Source organism: Squalius cephalus (assembly GCF_949319135.1).
Source record: "Squalius cephalus genome assembly, chromosome: 7".
NCBI classification, from domain to species: Eukaryota; Metazoa; Chordata; class Actinopteri; order Cypriniformes; family Leuciscidae; genus Squalius; species Squalius cephalus.
The window spans coordinates 243,842-270,115 of NC_137128.1; the positions used below are offsets into that span (position 1 = coordinate 243,842).

A 26,274-nucleotide genomic window follows, 5' to 3' on the forward strand; every position below is an offset into this window, starting at 1 on the left:
TTTAACTTTTCCTTTTGCTCTTTCTTTGGACCAGGACCACTGTCCGACCCACTGATTTTCAGCTATGAGCGCAACTCCTCTGTGGAGCTCAGGTGCTCTGTGGTTTCGGGGTCATTGTTGACGTTCAGCTGGGAAAGAGGGGGCTCCACTCTGCACAACGACACCAAGTACCAGCTGATGGAGGACTACAGCACTCTCACTTTCACCCTCACAATACGCAACCTACAGAAGTCCGACTGTGGGAGCTACAAATGCAGAGTGTCAAACCCGGTATCTGTGAAGGAAAGTGCTTATGACTTGTCCAGTGGTAAGTGTCTGGTTTTTACTAGCGGTATGCGGGTAACCGAATTAAAAAAAACAGAAAAAAAAAACAGTAGCACCTCAATGCAGTACACAAGATCCGGGGGGAGGAGTCGGATCTTGTATAAGGGGTGGAGATGGGTAGGTTTAGGGGTGGGTTTAGGGATCAGGGGGTGGAGATTGGTAGGTTTAGGGGTGGAGATGGGTAGGTTTAGGGGTGGAGATGGGTAGGCTTAGGGGTGGAGATGGGTAGGTTTATGGGTGGAGATGGGTAGGTTTAGGGGTGGAGATGGGTAGGTTTAGGGGCGGAGATGGGTAGGTTTAGGGGTGGAGATGGGTAGGTTTAGGGGTGGAGATGGGTAGGTTTAGGGGTGTAGATTGGTAGGTTTAGGGGTGGGGATTGGTAGGTTTAGGGGTGGAGATGGGTAGGTTTAGGGGTGGAGATGGGTAGGTTTAGGGGTGGAGATGGGTAGGTTTAGGGGTGGAGATGGGTAGGTTTAGGGGTGGAGATGGGTAGGTTTAGGGGTGGAGATGGGTAGGTTTAGGGGTGGGTTTAGGGATCAGGGGGTGGAGATTGGTAGGTTTAGGGGTGGAGATTGGTAGGTTTAGGTATGTAAGGTGGGAGGAGTTGGATCTGGATTTCATGTTCTGCATTGAGGACCATCTCAAATAAACGACACTGAACTGGAGCCTTAACTATAACAGTTTTTTTTTTTTTTTTTTATTCCAGACAAGTCATTCGCAAAAATTCGCCAGCGCACCTAAAGCCGAGGGGACACTAGTCTACATGTTGCTAGAAATATGTAGAAAGGGAGATTTTTTTTGTAGAAAGTGACGTGGAAGCCACACTTTATCAAAGGACTTTTGATTTTGTAGAAGCAAGAGGAGGCGTTGTGCCTCCCTCAACTAGGGCTAAGACCGCCGTTTTGTAGTATTTGACCCGCGCTGACAAATGTTTCTGCATTAGTAAACTGTGTTTCAATAAAGTGAGTGTCAATCATGGCAATACCAGCAATTTAAGGAGACATTGACAGGCAAAACACAAGACTCAGTCAGTCACACCATGTAATAGTCACCATTAACCTTCTGGTTGTAATTCTCCTCTTCTGATCACTGTCAGGAAATGTGAAACAGCTGATAGGCGTCAACATTCGATTTAAAAAAGGTTATGCAATAGTAGGGCTGGGCGATATGGCCAAAAAAAAATATCACGATAATTTTTTTTATATCAGTCGATATCGATAATTATCACGATAAAAGTCAAATCTTTATTTCTTTAAAGTTTAAAGGCAGATTTTTGCTCCTAAGTGAAATTTGTAGAAACCAGAGCGTTAACTGTGGTTTTAAACTACTCTTTATTGTCAGAACATATCAGGACAAACACAAACAGGTGAACTTTTCACAAATCTGAGGTAGAACATTCAAACATTTGTCATTTTTCTTTACAAAATAAATATCTTTATTGGACAATTTCTTAGTTTCTGCATGTGCTAATTTCTTTATTTATTTTGGTAAAATGTAATATTCTGACTGAGTTTTATTAAACTTAACCATTGGTCATCCAGTATCATGCATTTATATCATGAGAACCACAGATAAAACCAGGCATAGCCTGCCCTACAGCACCCCACTATCATGGCAAAATGTAACTTTATGGTTTCTATGGTATTTGTATGAAAAACAGTAGTCTAAATACATTATTAAATACTGTAATTATATTCCATTAGTCCTTTAATACATTGTCTACATTAATAATATAATAGCAATTCCATATGTACAGTATCCCACATTTCATGGTGCAGTTAATATTACTAAGCTAACAGTAAATCCGTGGTAAATTATGGGAATTTCAGCCTTCAGACTGTATCGTTGCGCACAGTGTTTCACCTGTTTGTCAGCGCTGTTTCATCTGCCTTTAAGCTGGTTTAAATCACTGAGACATTTGTGTTCCTCGCTGAATTCAAGCGCTTCTCACTGGATTTCGTGACCGAGACCGATCAGAGTAAATGTATCTGCTCTAACTTTAGTGAGCTCGCGCTCGCGCTGCCGTTTGGACTTTGAGCCGAGCGGATAAACGGTCCGTGTGGCGCGCGGTTCAAATGAGTTTCGTTCCGCTTTTGGCGCATAAACGTTATCGAACATTTATCGACCTCTTGATATCGTTTTATCGAGAAAAATTATATCGTGATAATTATCGTTATCGTTTTATCGCCCAGCCCTATGCAATAGTTTATGCGTTCATTTCTTTCAGGAGCAATTTACCCATCTTATATTAAAATTTCCCAGATTAAAAACGAATGTGTTGAAATTCTGCACAAAGTGGGTCAATAATAGGCTACTGAAACATGTTGTGTAGCTTTTAGCATTGTCTGTGTGGTGTACTGTGCACCGCATCTTTGAAATATTTCTTTTGTATTTTATTCCTCTTTGAAAGTGTCGGTAATGCCGGATTTGTGTTAAATCCTTTGAGTATAGAGCCCACTGTTGATTAATTTGACAGCCTGCGTGGAGGTCTAGAGCCTTCAAAATAAATAAATAATGCAAAACCAAATTAGTGGAAAAAGCTTTGAGTGTAGAGCCCACTGTGTGTCTCAAACATTCCAATACAGAGTCTGTGCTATAATGAATTATATAATAATATAGCTGTGCAAAGGTAGGTGGTTTGAAGTTGAATACTGTGTATAACCCCTAGTTGTTTTTGTTAACCTGCAAGCATGTCTTGCATGCTGCTACCTTCAGGGAAAAAATAAATCAAATATCAATAATATAATAAAACGTGTCTCAAAATAATAATACATTTTACATTACAGACCTACTGATAGTATCCAGTGTTTTCTCACTAAATGTTGCTATATACATGCAAATAACAAATATTTTCCTACCAGATAGTGTTTTTTTTTTTTTTAAACTGACAACCGAGTTTTTAAAAGTAAAACCGAACCATAACCGAACCGAACTGAAATTTCCAACACTGCACACCCCTAGTTTTTAGCCAGGACACCGGGGTTAGTCCCTCCTACTCTTTCCGAAATGTGACATGGGATCTTTAATGACCACAGAGAGTCAGGACCCCTGTTAAACATTTGATCCAGAGGACGGCGCCTCCTACAGGACAGTGTCCCTCTGTCACTGCACTGCACTGGGGCATTGGTTAGCGGGAAGACTGCACCCTACTGGTCCACGGGTATATCGCAGTAACTATGGTCAAGTTCACATTTCTAAAGAGCCAACACACCAAGATTCTTGAAAAAGTAAATGGGACTTTCAATTGAAATGTGAAAATGTGCATTTCTTTTTCAGGAATTATGCAAAACTAAAATTTATTTTATTCTTAAATACGCTTCATTCTCAGGATAAGGAAGTTATTGATGTGTCTCCTAGACAACTAATTTATTGAGCATTTGAAGCCTGTATAATAAGCTGTGTGTGTACCATTATGTAGAGGGGGAAAAAAGGTATGTCATGCTTAAATTGAAGAAATATCCTATGTTCTCAAGCGTTAATGCAGATTCTATAGTGAAGGATAGGATTCTGAGAGAATGGTAGGTGGAATTATGGCGTCTGTAAGAGAAATGATATTGACGGGCTTTTGTCTAGGATGTTGTGTGTGTTTTTTCCCCAGGTGAAGTGTGTAGGCAGCAAGTGTACCTGCAGTGGTTGGTGCCTGTCTGTGCCCTTGTGCCTTGCGTGCTGTTCCTCATCGGCTCAGGGATTTGTTGTGAGTGCTGAATCTTCACAACCTTGTAATCAGTATACTAAAATCAATCATCCTCAGTCCTGGCCCTCGAGCCCCAGTCTTGCAGGTTTCTTGCCGTTTCTTCAGCATTCCAACTGAGCTCTCAAATACACAAACCCGTAATTGAAGTAATAAAGTGATTAACTAGAGTTTTTTTTAGTTGTTTTCAGTAACCAAAACATTTGTTGAGAGTTTGGTTCAGTGGTTCAGTTAAGCACCTCAAAAACCAGCAGACGCAGTGGGGCGCCAGGAACAGGGCTGATAAACGCTGGAGTATTCGGGAATTAAATCCGACCGCTAATCACAAATTATAAATCTGTACTTAATAGCAGTTTGATAGTTTGTAAGAAGTCACCTTTCTACTATTCATCAAACCAACCTCTATTAAAGTCTGAGTTGCTATTAGCGGGTGGGTCAAGATTTTGATTTAATCTGGCCCTTTGTTTAGAATTTGAGTTTTTTTTTGTTGTTGTTTTTTTCAGATTTCATGAAGAAGAAGAAGAGAGAGAGTCGTGAAATGAGCGAGGTAAACACCGTTGTGCGAAATGTGTTCCTGCACAAAAAGGTGTTTGGGTAGCATCGATGGTGACACAGTAGCGGTCTCTTCTGCCGGTTGGGATGCACATAAGGGAGTAGAGTGACCTCGCTGTCATGTCTCTCACAAATATTACTGACATTCGGGGTAAAAAAAAGACACGGCTTGAAATGAACTTTTCCTTACACATGGCAAAATCCACTGGTCCCTTAAGCCCTCCACCCAATGGTGCCGCAGACTTTTCACTGGCCTGGGATAATGTCGGTTGATAGTTAAGTCTCAGCAATCGGTACATTTATCACTTTCTGCTCTTCAGCCCTTCGAGAGTTGTTTTGAACGACTGAAAATCGTTGTGTGAACAGCCATTACCAAGAAAGAAAAAAATATTGTTTCTTTTTTAAAGGTTTCAAAACCAGTGTATTCCACAGGTGTAATGCATCCCCACTTTAATCCCAGTGTATTTCTCTCCTCACTACCTGTGATCAACGTCATTTAAAAATCTCCATTTCTGGCAAAGCAAAGTGAAAGATTCCTTTAGTTATACAATCGATAAACCGAACCGATCGCCTTTAATAATTTCCAAAACAGTCAATCTGTCCAGAGAAGCCCACTTGTTTTAAGGAGATATTGGACTGGAGTCAAATTTAAAGCAAATAACAGGTCCCGATGTAGATATTTATATTCTGAATGCATTCCTATTGTTTACAATTAAGCAACGCTTTGCAATTAGATATATTAAACAGTGTACTAATTCATGACATTATCGCATGTTGACCTTGCATTCGAGCCAGGTACCGGATGTTAGTCGACTCTGAATTCCAGAACTACGTAATCATTGTACAGCCGGGTTTGTGCTCCGGTTTACGGCAAGCTGCGTTACAAATACCTGATGGTAGATGGTACTGTAGAATATGTATCATGTTACGTTTCTGTAATCATTTTAATACAGTGTTCTATGGAGGATCATTTGGGCCAATATTAAAAAACAAATAAATAAATAAAATTAGAAATAAATAATTAAATACATACATAAATAAATAAATAAATAAATACAAAACAAAATAAATACATACAAATATCAATAAATACATAAATATAAAACAAAATAAATCCATAAAGTAGAAACTGAAATATATTTATCTATTTATTTAGTATTTTACATATTTAGTTTTTTATTTACTAATATATTCCGTCTTTTATTTCGCTTTTTTAGTTTTTTATCTGTATTTCGTTTTTTATTTCTTTCTTTATTTCGTCTGTTCATTTTGGCACAATCTTTGAGCTACCGTCAATCATGCTCGATGGGCGGGACAATAAGTGAGTCGGTGATCTACTAGCTTTGCCTGGTGGTAGTGCGGAGAGGTGTGCAGTCGTTGTTGTACAGTTTCAATGCTGTGAATATTCCATACGTTACAAATGTGTGCAATATGACTTGTATGAGTCTTGTCCTAGAAAAGATTAGGGAGCTTTTAATTCAAGTTAAATGTGGGTCGGTAAATGGCGACTTTATTTTGAGTCGAGTAGATTGGCTGTTGGAAAGTCCCAATATATTTTTACCAAGGGAGCCCTCTCCACACTAGTGATGTGCAGTTCGCAAACAAATCGTTCTTTTTGAAGGACTCACTCAGGTGAACGATGGGAATCGGATCAAAGTACCATTGAATCGGTTCTTTTGATTCACCCTGTGAACAAGCTGCGTGGCAGACAGAGTCGAGTTACCAGCCTATCAAAACTCATGAAGTGATTCTTTACCTCTCGAGTCTGGCTGATTTGTTGAGTGTTATGAAACTGAAGACCGTATGTGCCATGTTGGATCCAAATTCCCGCTTGCTTAGTGCATGATAAGAACTCTGTGTGAGCCAAAATGGCGTCAGTTACAGCCTCCAGACCACAGCTATATATCTCTGATCCAGACATGTGTACTTTCTAGAGAGCTGCTTCACGCTGTAAGGAACTCCGATTACAAGTTTGTGCACCAGGATTTAGATTTAGTTTTTTATTTATTTAATTATTTATTTCGAATTTTACTTATTTATTTTTAATTTTGGCACAAATTTTTCTCCATAGCATTTGTCATTGCCTTGTAACCTTTGCACAAGTTATAATCCAAAATGGTTGTCTGGTCCTCCATATTTGAGTGTTAAATGTAACTCCTCAAATAGATCATCGACTTAATCTGTTTGGGTGAACCACATACTGTGTATAAATATAATGATCCCAGGCTCATGTTAGTTATTCTCACCTAGTTATACAGAGTATTAGACATTTTCGATTAAGCTAAAAATAAGACCAAAATAATACGTGCGCTGATCAGAACGGCTTTCGAAAACAGAGCTACCCCAGGAATGCTAAACGCAATGAATATGTAACGAACTTAAAATAAGTATTGTTATCGTAACGTAAAACATGATCATATAGAACTTAATTAAACAACTTACCACTATTTTTTTAAAACTACTGTGTGTTTGAGACACTTTCCCACATGTAGATTTGATAAAACTTTTTCCTATGAAAAAAAAAAAACTATTGGGAAAGTATAAAATTAACCAGGATCTTAGTTTAAGGAGCGAACATAAATTACACAGGCTGTACTAATACAGTAACGTTAGCTAGTTATGACTGGAAAGATGCTACTGAAATACAGTTTGGTACACACACAATTATACTAACAATACTTTACTATTTTACAATACTAAAAAAATACATTGTAATTGTCAAAGTCATTCGAAGAAAGGCATTCCAGCATCTGGTGAACGGAACCTCCCATTTGAATTAGAGCTCACTCCTCAATATTGCCCTGTGACACCGGCTTGCATAACTTGCCTGTCATTCAAACTGCTGGTACTGTGTAATGGGTGGGGAGGAAGGTAGCTCACAAAGAATTATGCACAATTTAATTATTATATGATTTATTATTACCTATTATTATTATTATTATTATTATTACCGTGATTTTTTTTTTTTGAGATTGGGGAAAACAAAGCATATATATATCTGAAGAAGCTGCTGGCAACATTGGAGGGTCTGGCGGCAAGCCTCAGGTTGGGGACCACTGGTCTAGATAGATAGATTAAAACTTCCAATAAAGTCTCCAGTAAGCGCCGGGTCCAGTCGCAATTATTGTAATAATATAACGCGCTTGATACTGGATATTCCCGACAGCTGTACAGTGAGTGACTGCACCGTGACGAAAATGTGGAGCTTGAGCATAATAAACTAATAACTGTAAGCGATGGGAAGGGAACACTCAGGATTAATCTGGGTCAAAGCTACCGTCATTGCAGCGCAAATAAATGATTATTATTATCATGGTAGATCTAATTCTGTTTTTTTTTTAAAAAATACAAATTCCTGTAGTTCATACAGTTCAGCAGGCGGCTACTTCGGCCATTCCTGTTGATGAGCGGATGAGGATCACAGTGAGGAATGCTCCGTGCGGTGAAAGATCTTCACGTGCTTCCCACTCCTCTAGTAGCTCGTTTCCATTGGTGCTTCCGGCAGGGCCTCCGGGGCCCTGGTCTCTTTTCGGGGCACTCTTTCGGGGTTCCGGTGGTCTCTTTCGGGGCTCCGGTGGTCTCTTTCGGGCTCCGGTGGTCTCTTTCGGGGCACCGCCTGAGGATCAGATGTCGATCGCGGCATCGGAGGAGGAGCGGTCATCTTCTGGTGATGACTCAGCGGCTCTGCCCCCTTCGGGTGTGGTGGTTGTGGTTGAGCCGGATCCGGAAATGGCCGCTATGCTCGAAAGGGCAGCCGCGAATGTCGGGCTCGTGTGGAACCCTCCATCCGCTCCCGAACCTTCGTGGCTTGATGATTGGTCAGTCGGAGCGGGCCGTGTGGCTGCCCCACAGTCCGCTACGGTGCCTTTCTTCCCGGAAGTGCATGAGGAGTTGAGGAAGTCTTGGCTGACGCCTCTGGCGTCCAGACCTAGACCCACTCGCCCCTCCCTCCTCACCACCCTTGACGGTGGAGAGGCGCACGGGTGCGAGGGTATCCCCCCGGTGGAGCGGTCTCTTGCGATGCACTTGTGTCCAAGGACCGCTTCTACTTGGCGGGGTGCCCCCTCGCTCCCCTCCCGCGCCTGTAGGTTTTTCTCTGGTCTGACCGGGGATGCCTACAGAGCGTGTGGAGACGCCGGTTCCGCTCTGCATGCCATGGCGTTGCTGCAGGTCCACCAGGCCAAGGCACTCCATGACTTGCAGGGGGGTGTTCCCGACCCAGCTCTGCTGCAGGAGCTGCGTACGGCGACCGACTTCGCCCTCCGGGCGACGAAAGTCACCGCACGTTCCCTGGGTCGGGCGATGTCCACACTCGTGGTCCAGGAACGCCACCTCTGGCTTAACCTTGCGGATATGAGGGACGTTGAGAGAAACAAGCTTCTCAACTTCCCCATATCCCAAGGTGGCCTCTTCGGCGACGCGGTGGAGAACTTAGCCCAGGAGTTCTCCGCCGCCCAGGAGCAGTCAGAGGCTATGCGGCATGTCTTGCACAGGCGAAGGGCTGCTCGTCGCCGAGGACGCCCTCCTGCCGCCGCTCCACCTCCAGGTCAGCAGCCACAACCTGAGGGAAGGAGGTCTGGCCGCAAGAGGGTGACCCAGCACGCTCAGACGCCTCCGGCCCCGCCCAGGAAGAGGAGAGGGAAGCGTTCCTGAGACGGGCGACCTGGACGAGGATGTGACTGCTCTTCGGAAAGGTGCCTCTGCACACCTCCTTCCCCCGGGGGAGGGCCGGGTGGAGAATTTTTTGTTTGGGTTAGGGTTACCAACCCTAACCCAGTCAGCGGTACCCACTTTTGCAATAAAAGAGCAGTTTCTACCTCCTCTTCCAGGTCATCCACGGCCGAGACTGATGGGCACCCAGTCTCCCCCGTCCCAGAGGGTCAGAGTAGCAGTGCGTGTCGTCAAAGAGCGGCACGACTCCTGCTCCCCTCTCCCCAGCCTGCGGGTAAGCCCCGGTTGCGTCACTCCTCCCTGTGGCTGGGCCCGGAGGCGCTGAGACCAGGTCACGAGGAGTCAGGGCCTCGTTCCTCGTCTCTCCCCCTCCCCTCGCCACGGGGCAGCCCGCAGCAGAAAGCCCTCGTGCTCTCTCTGCCGTCTGCCCCCCGGTGGGAGCAGGTAGGTGTCAGTTCCTGCACCCAGATCCCACTCTTAGGTGCCAAGACGCCACCAGAGCCGGATCCCTGTCCTCCACCTCGCTGCCCCTCCGCGGGTACGCCGGTGGTCCGGGTGGGCTCATTGGAACGGTTCCTGGAAGCCTGGCTAGCGCTTTCGGCTCCGTCCCGATGGCTCATTCGCACCATTCGGCTCGGCTATGCAAATCAGTTTGCTCGCCGGCCTCCCAAGTTCAGGGGCGTCCACTTATCCTGTGTGCGGTCACTGGATGCCCCTGTCTTGCGGAAAGAGATCGACGTCCTGCTGGCGAAGGACGCAATCCAGCCGGTCCCTCCTGCCGAGATGAGGTCCGGGTTTTACAGCCCGTTCTTCATTGTACCCAAGAACACCGGTGGGTTACGGCCAATCCTGGACCTGCGTGTCTTGAATTGGGCCCTGCACAAACTCCCGTTCAAGATGCTCACGCAGAAGTGCATTTTCGAGTGCATCCGTCCCCAGGATTGGTTTGCAGCGATCGACCTGAAGGACGCCTACTTTCACGTATCGATTCTTCCTCGTCACAGACCGTTTCTTCGGTTTGCTTTCGAGGGTCGAGCGTATCAGTACAAAGTCCTACCCTTCGGGCTGGCCCTGTCCCCCCGCGTCTTCACGAAAGTCGCGGAGGCGGCCATTGCTCCCATGCGAGAGCAAGGCGTTCGCATCCTCAACTATCTCGACGACTGGCTCATCATAGCTCACTCTCGAGATGTTGTGTGATCACAGGGACATGGTGCTCCGGCACCTCAGTCAGTTGGGGCTTCAGGTCAACTGGGACAAGAGCAAACTCTGCCCCATGCAGAGGATCTCTTATCTCGGTATGGAACTGGACTCGGTTGCCCAGACTGCGCGCCTCACAGAGGAGCGCGTCCAGTCGGTGCTCACCTGCCTCAGGTCTTTTCGAGGCAGGACAGCGGTTCCACTGAAATAATTTCAGAGGCTCCTGGGACATATGGCAGCCGCAGTTACGCCGCTCGGTTTGTTACATATGAGACCGCTACAGCACTGGCTTCACGATCGAGTCCCGAGATGGGCGTGGCAGAGTGGCACGTTCCGGGTCAAAGTAACCCCGCACTGTCGCCAAACCTTTCCCCCATGGTCAGATCCTGCGTTTCTTCGGGCCGTAGTGCCCCTGATCCGGGTTTCCAGGCATGCTGTGGTTTTCACAGATGCCTCTGCCATGGGATGGGGGGCCACGTACAAAGGGCATGCAGTCTCGGGTCTGTGGGCGGGGCCCCAGCTGCATTGGCACATCAACTGCCTAGAGTTGCAAGCATACCCTTGCTTTGTGTCGCCTCAAGAGGTTTCTCAGACACCAGCACGTACTGGTCCGTACGGACAGCACTGCTACCGTTGCGTACATCAACCGTCAAGGTGGTCTACGCTCCCGTCGTATGTCGCGACTCGCCTCCCATCTCCTCCTATGGAGTCAAAAGCATCTGAGGTCGCTTCGTGCTATTCACGTTCCAGGGGCGCTCAACCGTGTGGCCAACGAGCTCTCACGGTTGCCTCCCCTGCCCGGAGAATGGCGACTCCATCCCCAGGCGGTCCAGCTGATTTGGAGTGTCTTCGGAGTCGCACAGGTAGACCTGTTTGCCTCTCCGGACACGACCCATTGCCAGTGGTTTTACTCCCTGTCCGAGGGGACCCTCGGCATGGACGCCCTGGCTCACAGCTTGCCCCGGGACCTACGCAAGTATGCGTTCCCCCCAGTGAGCCTTCTTGCACAGACCCTGTGCAAAGTCAGGGAGGACGAGGAGCAGGTCCTCTTAGTGGCCCCATATTGGCCCCTCAGGACTTGGTTCACAGAACTCACGCTCCTCGCGACAGCCCCTCCCTGGCCCATTTCTCTGAGGAAGGACCTTCTTTCTCAGAGATGGGGCACTCTATGGCACCCGCGTCCAGATCTCTGGAAACTCCATGTCTGGTCCCTGGACGGGACGTGGAGGTTCTGAGTGGTCTGCCACAGACCGCCCAGGAGGAGGCAGACCCAGCCCTGGCTTTTCTCTGTCCCATCCGCTCATTGCGGCTTTATGTAGACAGAACGCAAAGCTTCAGAGCCTCAGATCAGCTCTTTGTCTGTTATGGAGGCCAGCAAAAGGGGAAGGCCGTCTCCAAGCAGAGGTTGGCCCACTGGTTAGTGGATGCCATCGCCCGAGCCTATGAGTCTCAGGGTGAGCCTTGTCCCCCCCAGGTTGCGTGCTCACTCTACTAGAGGTGTTGCCGCCTCCTGGGCGTTGGCTCAAGGCGCCTCGCTGACAGACATCTGCAGAGCTGCGGGCTGGGCGACACCTAACACGTTCGCTAGATTCTATAGCCTTCGTGTGGAACCGGTTTCCTCCTGTGTTCTGGCTACGGCCAGGGAGTCGAGGGAATAGGTTGTGTCGGCTTGCACGCCACTCCGTGCCTCGGCCGGATAAGTGCGTCTTTTTGCTCCGTTGGCGCCCGAAGTCGGTGGGCCTCGGGAGTTCCTCCATCACCCCCTCCGGTGCCAGGCGTGCGGACCGCCCGGCGCCAGGTCTGCTACCTCTAGTAAGAGTTCCTAGTGGACTGGGTGTAGTGGTCTGTTACCCTTATTTTGCCACGTGCAGTTCAGCCGTGTCTTCCCCTGACGGGCCCGTTCCGTCGCCCCTGATTGAGTGCGCTCGGGGGCTCCATATGTCTGCAGCGTCTCCTCCCCCCTCGGGGGTTGTGGCACGCTTCCCAGTGTTATCCAATGCATCCTCTGTGTGGGTCTTGCGGAACTGCAGTGGATTCCCTAGCTAGCCCCCCGCTTATTCAAAAACTGCTGCGGGGCGGCTTAGCTGGGCGCTGGAAGGGGCCAGCACCATGGCGTTTTAATAGGGATCCCAATTCGTCAGGGAACTCCCAGACGACACATCGGAGTTCCCAGGACGAAAGGGAACGTCTCGGTTACGTATGTAACCCTCGTTCCCTGAGTACAGGGAACGGAGACGTGTCGTCCCCTCGCCACGTTGCTGTACCTTCGCTGGGGTCCGTGACTGTTCGGCTCCTCAGCGAAAAGCAATGAAGCAATGTTTAAGTCAAGTCAAGTCAACTTTATTTATATAGCGCTTTTCACAATACAGATTGTATCAAAGCAGCTTCACAGGATTAAATAAAATAGTACATCAGTGTTTGTTTCTAGTTTAAAACATCCATGTTTGATAATGCTGATCAATAGTATTGTTGATTGATTAATTAAATTAAGTATCCCCAACTGAGCAAGCCAAAGGCAACAGTGGCAAGGAACCGAAAAACTCCATCAGGTGACCTAATGGAGAAAAAAAAAAACCTTGGGAGAACCCAGGCTCAGTCGGGGGCCAGTTCTCCTCTGGCGTTTATGAAGTAAAGACCGGATTTTACTGTAAGATTAAAAATATTATATAAATGCCTGGCTGAAGAGATGCGTCTTTAATCTAGTTTTAAACTGGGAGAGCGAGTCTGAGCAACGAACAGTATCCGGAAGACTATTCCAGAGTTTTGGTGCTAAATGTGAAAATGCTCTCCCTCCTTTAGTTGATCTAGATATCCTAGGTATGACCAAAAGCCTCGAATTTAGTGATCTTAAAGAGCGGGATGGATTATAGGGCGATAGAAGATCCGTTAAATAGACTGGAGCTAAGCCGTTTAGGGCTTTATAAGTCAGTAGCAATACCTTGTAATTAATACGGAACTTTATAGGTAACCAATGCAGTGATAATTGGTGTTATATGGTCAAATTTTCTTGATCTAGTAAGAACTCTAGCGGCGGCATTTTGGACTAACTGTAGCTTGTTTATTGAGGATGCAGGACAACCAGCCAATAAAGCATTACAGTAATCTAATCTCGAGGTCATGAACGCATGAACTAACTTTTCTGCATCAGAAACAGAGAGCATATTACGTAGCTTAGCAATGTTTCTGAGGTGGAAAAAGGCTGTTTTTGTAACATATGAAATATGATTTTCAAAAGACAGGTTACAATCTAATATAACACCCAGGTCTTTTACAGTAGAGGATAAAGTAACGGGACATCCTACTATGTTAAAGTTGTATTGTAAGAGGTTTTGTGGGCGGTTTTTTGAACCGATAAGTAGTACCTCTGTCTTGTCTGGATTTAATAAAAGAAAATTGCGCGTCATCCAATCTTTTATATCTTTAACACACTCTGTCAATTTGGATAATTTAGCGTTTTCATCCGGCCGTGATGAAACATATATTTGAGTGTCATCAGCATAACAATGGAAACTAATTCCATGTTTCCTTATAATATTTCCAAGTGGCAGCATATATATTGAGAATAATAGAGGGCCTAACACAGATCCTTGCGGCACTCCATAGTTTACTGGAGTTATGATCGATTTTTCTCCATTTAAATAGACAAAATGGTATCGGTCAGATAGGTATGATCTGAACCAGCTTAATGCTTGTCCTTGAACACCGGTATAATTTTGTAGTCGATCTAAGAGTATTGTATGATCTATAGTATCGAACGCAGCACTAAGATCAAGTAAAACTAATATTGAGATACAGCCTTGGTCAGAAGCTAAGAGTAAATCATTTGTGATTTTAACGAGCGCAGTTTCAGTGCTATGATGCGGCCTGAACCCAGACTGAAACTTTTCATAGATGTCATTTTCTTGTAAGAAAGAGCCTAGTTGGGCGGACACAACTTTTTCTAGTATTTTGGACATAAAAGGAAGATTTGAAATGGGTCTATAATTTGCTAGATTATTTGGGTCTAATTGTGGTTTCTTAATGAGAGGTTTTATAACTGCCAGTTTAAATGTTTTTGGAACATGACCTAAAGTTAAAGATGAGTTAATAATATTGAGGAGAGGCTCTTCCACTACAGGTAACACTTCTTTCAGTAGTTTAGTTGGTATGGGATCTAATAAACATGTTGTTGTTTTAGAGGAAGTGATAAGTTTATTTAACTCTATTTGTTCTATAGTTGTAAAGCACTGTAATTGTTCTTGCGGGGTGATAATCGAGGCTGAATTATAAGGCGCGATTGAGGATTGAATGTTTACAATTGTGGTTCTGATGTTTTCTATTTTCTCAGTGAAAAATTTCATGAAATCATTACTACTAAACTGTAACGGAATATTTTGTTCAGGTGACGCTTGTTTATTTGTTAGTCTAGCCACGGTGTTAAATAAAAACCTAGGATTGTTTTGGTTATTTTCTATTAGTTTGCGGAGATGCTCAGCCCTGGCCGCTTTTAGGGCCTTTTTATAACGTGACGTACTGTCTTTCCAAGCGATTCTAAAAACCTCTAAATTAGTTTGTTTCCATTTACGCTCTAAATTACGAGTTTCTCTCTTTAGAACACGCGTAGTATTGTTGTACCATGGTACTTTAATTTTCTCTCTGACCTTTTTTAGTCTCATAGGTGCAACAATATTCAATTTTCCAGAGAGAATGGTGCTCATAGTGCTGGTTAGTTCCTCTAGTTCATCTGTTTGTTTAGGTTCAGACAGCAGCTGAGACAGATCCGATAAGCTATTTGAAAAATTATCTATGGTGGATGGAAGGATTGTTCTGCCTAATCGATAACGCGGCGCAGCATGATATATTACAGGGGTACGTAATATGCAAGTTACCATGTAATGGTCAGTGACATCATCACTTTGTGGAATGATATCTATATCGGTTGGATCGGTTCCAAGTGATATAATTAAATCGAGTGTATGATTAAAACGATGAGTTGGTCCGGTAACGTTTTGCTTAGCCCCAAAGGAGTTTAATAAATCGATAAACGCAGCCCCTAACGCATCATTTTGATTATCTACGTGTATGTTAAAATCTCCAACAATTAATGCATTATCGACATTGACCAATAGGTCTGAGAGAAAATCTGCAAATTCTTTTAGGAAATCAGCGTAAGGCCCTGGCGGTCTATATACGGTAGCCAAGGCTAAAGATAATAGGGATGTTTTTCTAGCGTCTAAGAGCGTAACATTTAGTACAAGTACTTCAAATGAAATAAACTTATAACCCGTTTTCTGAGTAACACTAAGAAAATCTCTATAGATTGTTGCAATACCGCCGCCACGACCAATCAGACGGGGCTCATGTTTGTAGGAGTATCCTGATGGAGTAGACTCATTTAGACCGAAATAATCATTTGGTTTAAGCCAGGTTTCAGTAAGGCAAAGTACATCGAAGCTATTATCTGTGACTATTTCATTTACAATAACTGCCTTAGGTGTGAGTGATCTAATGTTTAAAAGACCTAGCTTTAGAAATTGTTTTTGTTTACTAATAGCAACATTTTCTGTTTTAATAACGATTAGATTTTTCCTAGATCCTGCAGTAGATTTATTATTTGATCTCACTAAACGAGGAATAGACACAATTTCTATGCAATGTTCTACACTAGTGTTTATATCAGTTAATTTGGTGCAGCAGAGACTACGATTTGGACTTTTGGTTACTAGTCAAAAGGTATTTAACATTTTGGAGATGTTATCTGACAGAAGATCCGATCCGAATCTGTTTGGGTGTAAGCCATCAGCACGGTAAAGCCTAGGACGCTCCCAAAACAGATTCCAATTATTTACAAAGAGCAGTTTCTGCTCATTGCACCATGATATTAACCATTCATTTAGCGCGAATAATCTGCTAAACTTTTCATTGCCTAGTCGGTACGTGGGAAGCGGTCCTGACACAATAATCGTTATATCAGGCGATGTGCTGCGTACCGTATCGATCAGATTCCTGAAGTCTTTCTTCAGAACTTCCGTCTTGCGTAGCCTGATGTCTGCCCCTCCCGCGTGCAGGACCACGGTTCCGACGCGCTCGTTCAGAATCTCGGGGACGCGAGCAGCGATTTCAGAAACACGAGCACCAGGAAAGCAGTGACTGTGCACCTTATTTTTACCTGATGTAGCGTGTACGTGTCGAACGATGGAATCACCGATGATCACAGCATCGCGTTCTGTTTCGCGAAGAGGGGAGAAGCGGTTTTGTGTAGATAACTCGAAAACCGGGAGGGTCGGAGAGGGTCTTGGTCTAGACCTGACTCGTGTCTTCCGCTGCGGAAATATCCAGGCTTCGTGATGGCGTGTTGGAGCCGGAGTGAACGAGATCATGGCTGGTCGTGACCTCGACGCTCGGGACCGATGCTGAGTAACGCACGGAGTAGACGAGGTCATAGTCAGCGGGTTAGTAACATTAATCTCTGATTTGTGAGCATCGGCGGCGGCGCGTGAGTGTCAAGAGCTAATCGCCGGTCTATTAGCTCGGCTTGTCTCGCTAAAAGGTCGTGGATCTGTTTCTCAACAGCTTCCAGCTCAGACTGCACCGCGTGCAGCTCAAATGTGTCCTCACCTGCACCAAAAGGTAGACTACTTACATCTGATATATTCGCCATTTTAACAGGTGGACAGTAAGTTAGCAACGACGCTACCAGTGATGCTATCAATATTAATACTAATTTCTGACTAACGTCTTAGATATAATCCGTCTTTTAGCGGCACGGGTGTAGAGTAGACGCACGATAGGCGAAAAAATAAATAAATAAATGTTTGTAAGTGTGTGTTGAGAAGACGCGTTCAGCCGTGATCCACGGACGTAACCTATAAGAGTATCCAGCGTTGGATCACTAACAGGCTCGAGACGCGTCTGCTCAACAGTCCGTGTTGTAACTATGAGGTTTGAGCAGTAGTGCTTCTCGGTGAGGAAAAGTAGAAGATGTTTGTTGTAAGTAAGTTTAAAGAGTAAAATCAAGAATTATAAATCAAATCGATGGAGCTCCAAAGACAACAACGCGTTCAGACGCGACGCATGCGCATTCGTTTACTTCCGCCTTTATACACGCGCTGGTAGGCGGGTCTCGGAATGCAAAACTTGCATGCCAATGTCCATTGGCTCGTTGTTAACTTCTCGAAGGCAATTGGCTCCCTAGCGTGATCCCAATTCGTCAGGGAACTCCCCGACGTCACGTCTCCGTTCCCTGTACTCAGGGAACGAGGGTTACAAATGTAACCGAGACGATTTTTTTTTTACTGTTTAACTAATAGATTTTTTATTTATTTTATTGCTATGAGCGAGACTTAACTTTTTTTTTCCCTTTTGTATGAAAAATACAACTATCAGAAATGAGAGCGAGGCTGTCTGAGTACGTTGGACAGAGTAATCCAACAGCTACAGTTACATGAAAAGAAAAAATATATGTATTATTGGTGAACCAGAAAAATAGCATGGGAACGGGGATGAGTCGTACACACAAAAAAAACAGAGCTGAAAACAACAGAAAAACTAAATCGGAAATTGTAATGCAGCTTTGGAGTAGTAGAAATTAGAAAAATAGAAAAAATGTGTTTGAAAAGCAATGGAAATAAGTGACATGAAAAAAGTATTAAGGATTTACATATGAGGGGTACATATGCAGCATGTACAAAAAAACAAAAAACAAAGAGTTCAAGAGGCTAAGAGAAAGACCTCCCCAGGAAACATTTTAATAAGGTCTATAAAGTTTATTGGAATAATGAAATACAGAGTGAAGTTGTCGTCTCCTTTGGCTTAACCTGCTTGGCTGGAGGGAGGACTACCTGGCCGTAGGGACGAGGTAGTTGGGATCCCCCCACACAGACTGATGAGTCTTCCAAAGGGGGGCTGCAAGGGGGTGATGGGGTGGTGGAGGGATGCAAATGAACGAAAGCTGGGGAAGAAGGGGAAAATCCGTGGTATTTATCCCCTATCCGGGAGCAAACGTCAGTTCATAAAACGTCCTCACATTCAGAGATTCCACTAAAACGGATCCAGCTTTGAGAAAACTTTGCATTCTTAAAGTTAGCAGCACCTATTATTTCAACCCCATTGCCATACTTAAACAATCTTTCAATTCAAACAGCCGAAATTCCAGAAGTTTGTAAATCTGCTGTCGTTCAGACTCTTTTAAAGGGGGTGACCTATCAGATCCCAGTTGCTATAGGCCAATTTCTGTGTTACCCCTACGTTACTAAAGTAATGGAAATATTTTTTGACCAAAAATATTTTTGAGATAGTAACAATATATAATTGAATGTGCAGTCTGGTTTTCGTTCAGGTCATGGGTGTATGGCAGCTGCTCTAAACGTTTTGAATGACATAGTAACAGTTTCAGCTGCTGTCTTTTGTAGAGAAGGTTCCTCTATCTCCTCATGCTAGATTCAAGTTAATTTTGACAATGTACTGCAGGCTTTTTTCTGATTTACACCACCTTTTGAATCCCAGTAAAACCAATTAAGTGTTTAATAAGAAAGATTCCACTTGATTATGGTGATGTCATCTGTAAACTGCTTTTGGAAAATGACCCAGTTTCTGAAGTTGCGATGCACTGTTTCTTTGTTTTTATACAGGAAACAGACCACATCAACCCCTGAAGCTGATGATACGGTGTGTTGACTTTTGATACGACCAGGGCAGACACTTCAAACAGTTTTAATCAGACCCTTTCGTATCCAATCTGTGAAATGAGGTGTGATTAAAGGAGCCTTCACACTGGCAACCTGGGTCAAATTTCCTGCTAGTGTGAAAGTACATATCCAGGGTAGCAATGTCAAGCTCCTCAGAAATGTCAAGCGCAACACCTGGGTCAGGAAAGGCAAATTGTACAATGCACACAGGTTCCAGTTCCAGAGAGGACAGACATAAGAGATCATTTAAAGACAATGTCATCATTCTATGGAGGCGATTGTTCTTTGGAGAAACTTTTGTGTGACCCGCATGAAATTTAAATAATTAAAGGAGAGTTGGTTTAATGTAAATGTTGCTCCTTTCTATACAATTATGTTTGTGCGTTGTGTGCAACCTGCTTGTTCAAGCTGATGTGTGAATAGCACAATACACACACGCTATGACCAAGGAGGCTGAATGTTGAATGCTAGGGGAAAGGCCCTTGAAACCAGGACCGTCCTGCTTCAAACTCCAGCTCTGTCCCTGACTCACTATACGTTTGACCTTTCACAACTTGTTTCACTTCCTTGTGCTTGGCCCTTTGGGTGTGATTTAGTCATGTTCTTAGTGACTCTGCAGCAGCAGCTGCTGTTGATGTGCGATTTCTGCAATCTGCTAAATCAGGGGTTTCGGTTTTTAACCCTCAGAGGTCGGAGATCACGCCGGCGTGATCTGCTCGCTTTTTTCCTTATGAGTTGAATTGAGACCCAAAATACTCTTTTGACTTTGATTTTACAAAACAAGTTTCATACATCAATCAATTCTGTTAAATGTGTATTATTTTTGTGTATACTCACAACAGACATGGGGACTTGTGACTTGGTGACTTGGACTCGAGTCGACTCGAGTCGCTATTTTTATGACTTGTGACTTGACTTGACAAAAAATTTAATACTTGAGACTTGACTCGGACTTGGAAGTTAAAGACTCGGGACTTGACTTGACTTGAGACACGATGACTTGAATGACTTGAGTGTTAATCACATCATGTTTTCAGTTTGAATATAAAATATATAAATTATTTTAAAAAATAAAGTTGATTACCCAGCTGGAGCGCAGGCTGAGAATAGCGTTGTCATGACTGGATCACGACACTATCATCAGTCGCGCCCTCTCGTACCTTGCACACCACGCCCACTTAGATCAGATATCACATCATGTCAGCCGGAGGGGTACTGACTCCGAGGGTCATCGCTTTCGGCTTCAAGAATTATTCACAAGATGGCAAAAGATGAACAACGCTTTGCAAGACATGCAACATTAACATCACGGATAGCCAGACAGAGCTGCCAATTCACGCATTCAACGTGAGACACACGCGACACTTTTCACATGCTCTCACGTCGCCACACATTCATTTTCTCACGCACAGAAAAATCGCGACGCAAGAGCAGGTTACATATGATATAAAAAAAATCTCAGCTCTCAGATTCTGTCAGTTTTATTACGAAATTCAAACAATAAATACCGTTTTGGCGCTTGTAAATGTGACGCGACAGATCCCTAGTGGCAGGTGAACCGATCATCTCTAGAAATAAACACGAATGAACAATGTTGAAAGATACAGTAGGCCTACAACTTACCGAAATGTATATTCCTCATAATATCGACCAATCAATCAAACAAATGGGTCAGTAAAACAGCTGGAGAACAATTATGTCACATAACATTTACCCCAGGAAAGCCATTTGATGACCATAATATGGCTATAGCACGTTAGTTGGCTAGAAAAAAGTATTTTGCTAAATATGTGTACTAGCCTATTACATATTTATTATATTTTTACTTATCATTAAAGGTGCATTATGCAACTTTTAAAGTTAAAAATACCCGTTATTCTAACCCATACATGCTTAAACAATTGCCTGATGGGCTGAATGAGCCCTTCTCTGATCAATGCGATTGCCTCTATAATCCTGTACAGTAAAATAAATAAGAGGGATTCGGGTCGGAATCTGAGACTGGGCGTGACGTCATGCGCGTTCAGTTGCAGTGCTGCAGTTTCATTTGTCGCCAGAGGGGGGCATAGTTCTGCAAAAACTCAGAGACTTGCGTTATGCACCTTTAAATAAAGTTGTTATTATAATAAAAAACGCATTATATTTCTCTGTATGTTTACAGCATTAGGTGAGTTGTGAGTTGCCTATCTTGTGTAGCCTACCTAATATTTATCCAAATGAGTCAATATTAAATCAGATCACAATAATTGAATTGAAATAATAAAAAAACGTAGCTTACCAGAAATTGTACCATGTAAACATTGTAACATGTTGTCACTAAACCGAATACAATTCAGTTTAGTTACTAAAATGTTTTGACAATCACAATACACTTATTGTAAACACAGTTTACGTACAACATTAAACTTTGTTACATTTTAAACACTGTTGGCAGAAGTGAAAAATAAATAATTTTATGAAGTTACAATTTTGTTTGATTCCATGATGTATTTTACTGAACATGAGTATTTACAATGCAACTCCAAATTATTGTAATTTATTGACAGTTACCCATATCTGGGGCCTCATTTATAAAACTGTGCGTAGGATCCTTACTAAAAGTGTACGTACGCACAAAAGCCAAAAATGGCGTACGCAAAAAAATATTCAGACTTATAAAACCGTGCGTACGCCAGAACCTGCGCAGAATTCACTTTATAAATCCCAGTCAGCTGAAGATTGTGCGTACATGCGTCTCCACCTGAAATAACCATATATGGAGCTTACAACGCCTCGTTTTACTATGCAGATCCTCATCTACATATCATTTGCATATGATTATTCATCCACGTGATAACTTAAACGTTATCACGTGGATGAATAATCATATGCAAATGATATAAACGGTACAAGAAACATTACATTAATACAAATCAAGTAGTTGTCTATCCTTGCCTTGTTTTTGAATAGCCTACATAAATCAAATAGTGTAAAATACATTTCAGAGAAAGTTTTTCTCAATCTTTTCCACTTGCCGAATTTTATTTTTAATATTCTATTTTAATTCATTTTTAATGGAAACGGATAGACCTTGTGCATTATTTGCACAAAACTATTTTCTCAGACAATCTGGTATTATCATGATAAGCAATTATCTCTGTGGTTAAAACATTAAAGCACGCCACAGAAAGTGTTCAAAAACAATCGCATCCACAACAAATATTTCTATTGATTGAATATAAAAAAAAATTGTAACTATTCAGGATGAATTCATGTTTAAGTGTTTAACTCCATAATTTGAATGGCATATTTAATCTAAATGTTTATATCAGAAGTAAAACATAGTTTAAATCATTATTTTATTTATTTAAACTGCGTCAGTTTCACTAAACGGCCCAACGCGCTCGCTGGCGCGGACATTTAAGAAGGAATGGATATTTGCTTCAAGTGACAGGTTTGGTGAGTGAAATTATATTTGTATTATCTTTCTGTATTATGTTTAATTTTAATTCTAAATTCTAAAAGTGACCAAAAAAACATTTAACTCCAGCTCACCATCGGTGTCGCCAAACTGCTCCGTCTCCAAAATGTGCGTACGCATGGGTCAGAGTTTGCGTGCAGGTGCGCATATTTTCAAGTTTTTCTTTATAAATCCCACCTTTTGCGCAGGAACTGGCATACGCATGTTTTCAGCCCCGTTTTGTGCGTACGCAAGCTTTATAAATGAGGCCCCTGGTCTTTTCACTTTATTAAGATCAGATTCTGCAGGTAAAATTACAATAATAAGGTGACTTGACTTGACCTACAACAGGACTTGACTTGACTTGACTTGACATAGCCTGTGACTTGACTTGACTTGCCCAAGAAAAGAATACTTGGGACTTACTTGAGACTTGAAGGTTAAGACTTGAGACTTACTTGAGACTTGCACATGTGTGACTTGGTCCCATCTCTGACTCACAATAAAAACATAGTGTTGTGCTTTTCGACAAATAAAGAAAAATAAACACGAAGCGAGTTCTGCCTTTTCTCTGTCCGTGTAGTCCATTCTGAAACGCGTCCGAAAATGAACCATAACTTAGTGAATACTTCTCACACATACATGTGATATATGTCTTTATGAAGCTTGAAATCTCTTCTTTAAAATGAAGTAATTTATATAAAAAACAAATATTCTCATCTTGTGAAATCTGTATTAAAAGAGAGCGATTCCAGTCGACCTCATTAGAGCTAATTCAAATGTAATGTGACTCCGCCCACGGAGAGCGTGTGCTATTCAAACGCAAATGGCTGAGGTAATCCGCGCAATCCTGTGAACGCCCCCTGTATCAGCTCGAGAAAACCAAAACACAAGTTTATTCAGAACATTACTTGCCAACACCGTCTGGCAGCGCTGTGAGGAATAATGAGCAATACGAGGAATACGAGCTGAGGAATACTAGTAAGTTTTTCCTTCTCGGGTTTCTGTTTATGAATGAATGAACGGCATAAATGCGCGCTGTTTACCACAGCTGGCAAAAAACAATATTACGTGACAGTTCTCCATTATGGACGCGAGCTCTAAAAAAAAAACAAATTTTAGTTTTTAGTTTTTTCAATATCCACGCATAAACATTATTCTCTCAAAAATGAAAACATGTACATACACGTGGCTCACATATTATGGTAGCCCTGTTTGTGCTTTATAGAGTGAATTTACACCTTTGCCATTAATATGTTTATAAGCAACTGAAAAAAGCACAAATGTCAGGGCATGTCAGAACATCTCAAGGGCCCAGAAAACCGCTCAGACTCCAGAGGGTTAAAAAAAAGGCAAGTCAGTCAGTAATAAAAACATTGGCATTCAATAAAGTTGTCGAACCCATAAAAAGTAGAACCATTGTCTGCTTTAGATAAAACAAATCACGACATGACCTTGTGTGAGTGAGTGAGTGGCGTTCACACCAAACGCGAATAGAGCGTCTGGCGCAAGTGATTTTCATGTCAAGTCAATGTAAAGATGCGTTTACGCGCATCTGGAGGTCCTGCGGCGCGAATGTGGCGTTTAGCGCGGCGCGGACGTGCGAATGAGGCGAATTGAGCGTCTGGCGCGATACGCACAAGTGATTTGAGGGTGAGAGAGAGAGAGAGAGAATTCTGAATAGTCGAGAGGATGTATCGCGTTTAGGCTAAATATAGGTTTGGCGCTTATCGCGATTTGGAAAGAAACTGCATCTTGCAGTACATTTTAAACAAGGAAATATAGCGATTTGGCATGAAACGTTGATGGAGCAGTGAATAGGTTCAGTACACAGCAAAATGACATGACAAACTCTTTTTTTTTTTTTAAATGCCATTTTCTCAATTCGGCATCTGACTGTGCTATCTGACAAAGGAATCCACACACTACACACACACACACAATAGTGGGCCGCCGATTACTTGTTAGTCAGAATGGTGGTCCCTGGCACAGAACCAGTTGAAAACCCCTGTGCTAAATGACAAACTAAAAATGAAAAAAGAAGCAGGAGATCAGCAGCCAGACACACAGATCGATTACTTTAGCCTTTTTATACTGTTCTATTTACAAATGTAGAAGCTACGCAGTTGAGGGCCAAGAGTTAACAAACAGGTTTGTTTTTACACTGGCTTTGTTGAAAGAATGGTAAATGGACTGCATTTATATTGCGCTTTCATAGACCCAATGGCCACCAAAGCGCTTTACAATATTGCCTCACATTCACCCATTCACTCACTCATTCATACACCGACGGCGGTGTCAGCCATGCAAGGCGATCCAGCTCGTCGGGAGCAGCTGGGGTTCGGTGTCTTGCTCAAGGACACCTCGACACTTGGTCAGGTGGAACCGGGGATTGAACCACCTTCCGGTTTGTAGACAATCTACATGAACCACTGAGCCACTGCCGCCCAGGAAAGAACACAGACATGATCTGAGTAGGGGTATCCAGGCTTTATTGACGATGAATCTGTCTTGTGAAAACTAAGGTCATGGTTGATAACCTAACAATGTTTGTATTGGTTTTGTTCCAGATAGCTTCCTGCATTGCTTTCACTGATTCAAAAGCCTTGTTCAAGTGAAGGACTTCCCCTCCCATTGGATCACTCCAGCAAATAACAGAGATAAACGCAGAGTTGCCTTGTGCCACCCAGAAGGAAGAATTGTTTTGTTTGTTTTTCTTCTTCAGTGTTTCCAGTTGATTTACGCTTTAAAGTTGGCATACCCAATTGTCTTCTCATTGCATTATTTTCTTAAAGGGATTGTGATTACCATTTCATGAAAATATAATTATCAGTACTAACCACTCCATTTCATTATTGGTGTTAAGATCATGTACCGTTTTTATTGTGTGTGTTTGCATTCTGGAGCTCAAATTTAAAGAATAAAAAATATGAAAATGCCCAGCGCCTGGAGAGCTCATTCAAGTCTCTCATGCCAGGCTTCTCGAGTGACGTCACGGTACCAGAAGCTCAAGAAGCTGCTACCACAAACGCAATGCACTGTTTCCTGGGGTGCTTTGTAAAAGTTCGTCATCCGAGTAGATGGAGCAATAGTTGAAAAGCTCCAAGCGGTCGCTTCAGTCTTAGCAGTATACATTTGTATTTTTATATATATATGTATGTATACACACACACACACACACGGTGCCTTGCAAAAGTATTTAGACCCCTGACCAATTCTCTCATATTACTGAATTACAAATGGTACATTGAAATTTCATTCTGTTTGATATTTTATTTTAAAACACTGAAACTCAAAATCAATTATTGTAAGGTGACATTTGTTTTATGTTGGGAAATATTTAAGAAAAATAAAAAAAATCAAATATAAAGTAAAAAGAAAAAAAAAGCTGAAGCCGGATGAAGCAATAATCATAGCAGTCACTTGCACTGCATCACTGTGCTTGCATCACTAGCTTTGCTTATCAAAACAAACACACAGCGTTTCCCCAAATCACAGCAACCCTCCAAACCCCCGACTAAGCCGGTAGCTTTTTGGGGGTTTGTAAGTGAAGATTATGCAACCTGCATATTCACAGCAAAAAAAAGTATGCTCAATAACTCCAATGATTCTTTTGATTGAATTCTCTTAAGCATATCTGGTTTCAGCTGTCAGCAATAACAGTCGTACAAATGTCAGCACAGGGTGGAATTTGCCAACCGTCGGCTGTCAACTATTTGCCAATGTTCTATCAA

The 26,274-nt window shown here is 43.1% G+C and overlaps 2 protein-coding genes across 5 annotated transcripts in view; both read left to right on the top strand.

The window, feature by feature from the left end:
• LOC307161619 (HEPACAM family member 2-like) overlaps positions 1–25,479 on the top strand; it is a 36,949-nt gene extending 11,470 nt beyond the window's left edge. Inside the window, exons 3-7 of one of the 4 annotated variants that reach the window (XM_079876472.1) lie at positions 35–307; positions 3,923–4,018; positions 4,519–4,562; positions 19,045–19,081; positions 25,111–25,479. In XM_079876472.1, coding sequence (XP_079732598.1) covers positions 35–307; positions 3,923–4,018; positions 4,519–4,562; positions 19,045–19,068 — 437 coding nt within the window. In that variant the 3' untranslated portion in view covers positions 19,069–19,081; positions 25,111–25,479. The remainder of the gene's footprint in view (positions 1–34; positions 308–3,922; positions 4,019–4,518; positions 4,563–19,044; positions 19,082–25,110) is intronic. The other 3 variants (XM_079876473.1, XM_079876474.1, XM_079876471.1) reach the window with 3 other exon arrangements.
• Positions 8,195–18,102, top strand: LOC307162148 (uncharacterized protein; the record flags this gene model as incomplete). Its single annotated transcript, XM_079877250.1, has 4 exons — positions 8,195–9,113; positions 9,196–9,313; positions 9,397–12,621; positions 17,668–18,102. 3 exons carry the CDS (start codon positions 8,195–8,197, stop codon positions 10,433–10,435), a joined length of 2,076 nt encoding a protein of 691 aa, XP_079733376.1. The 3' UTR covers positions 10,436–12,621; positions 17,668–18,102.
• Positions 25,480–26,274: the final 795 nt, after the last annotated feature.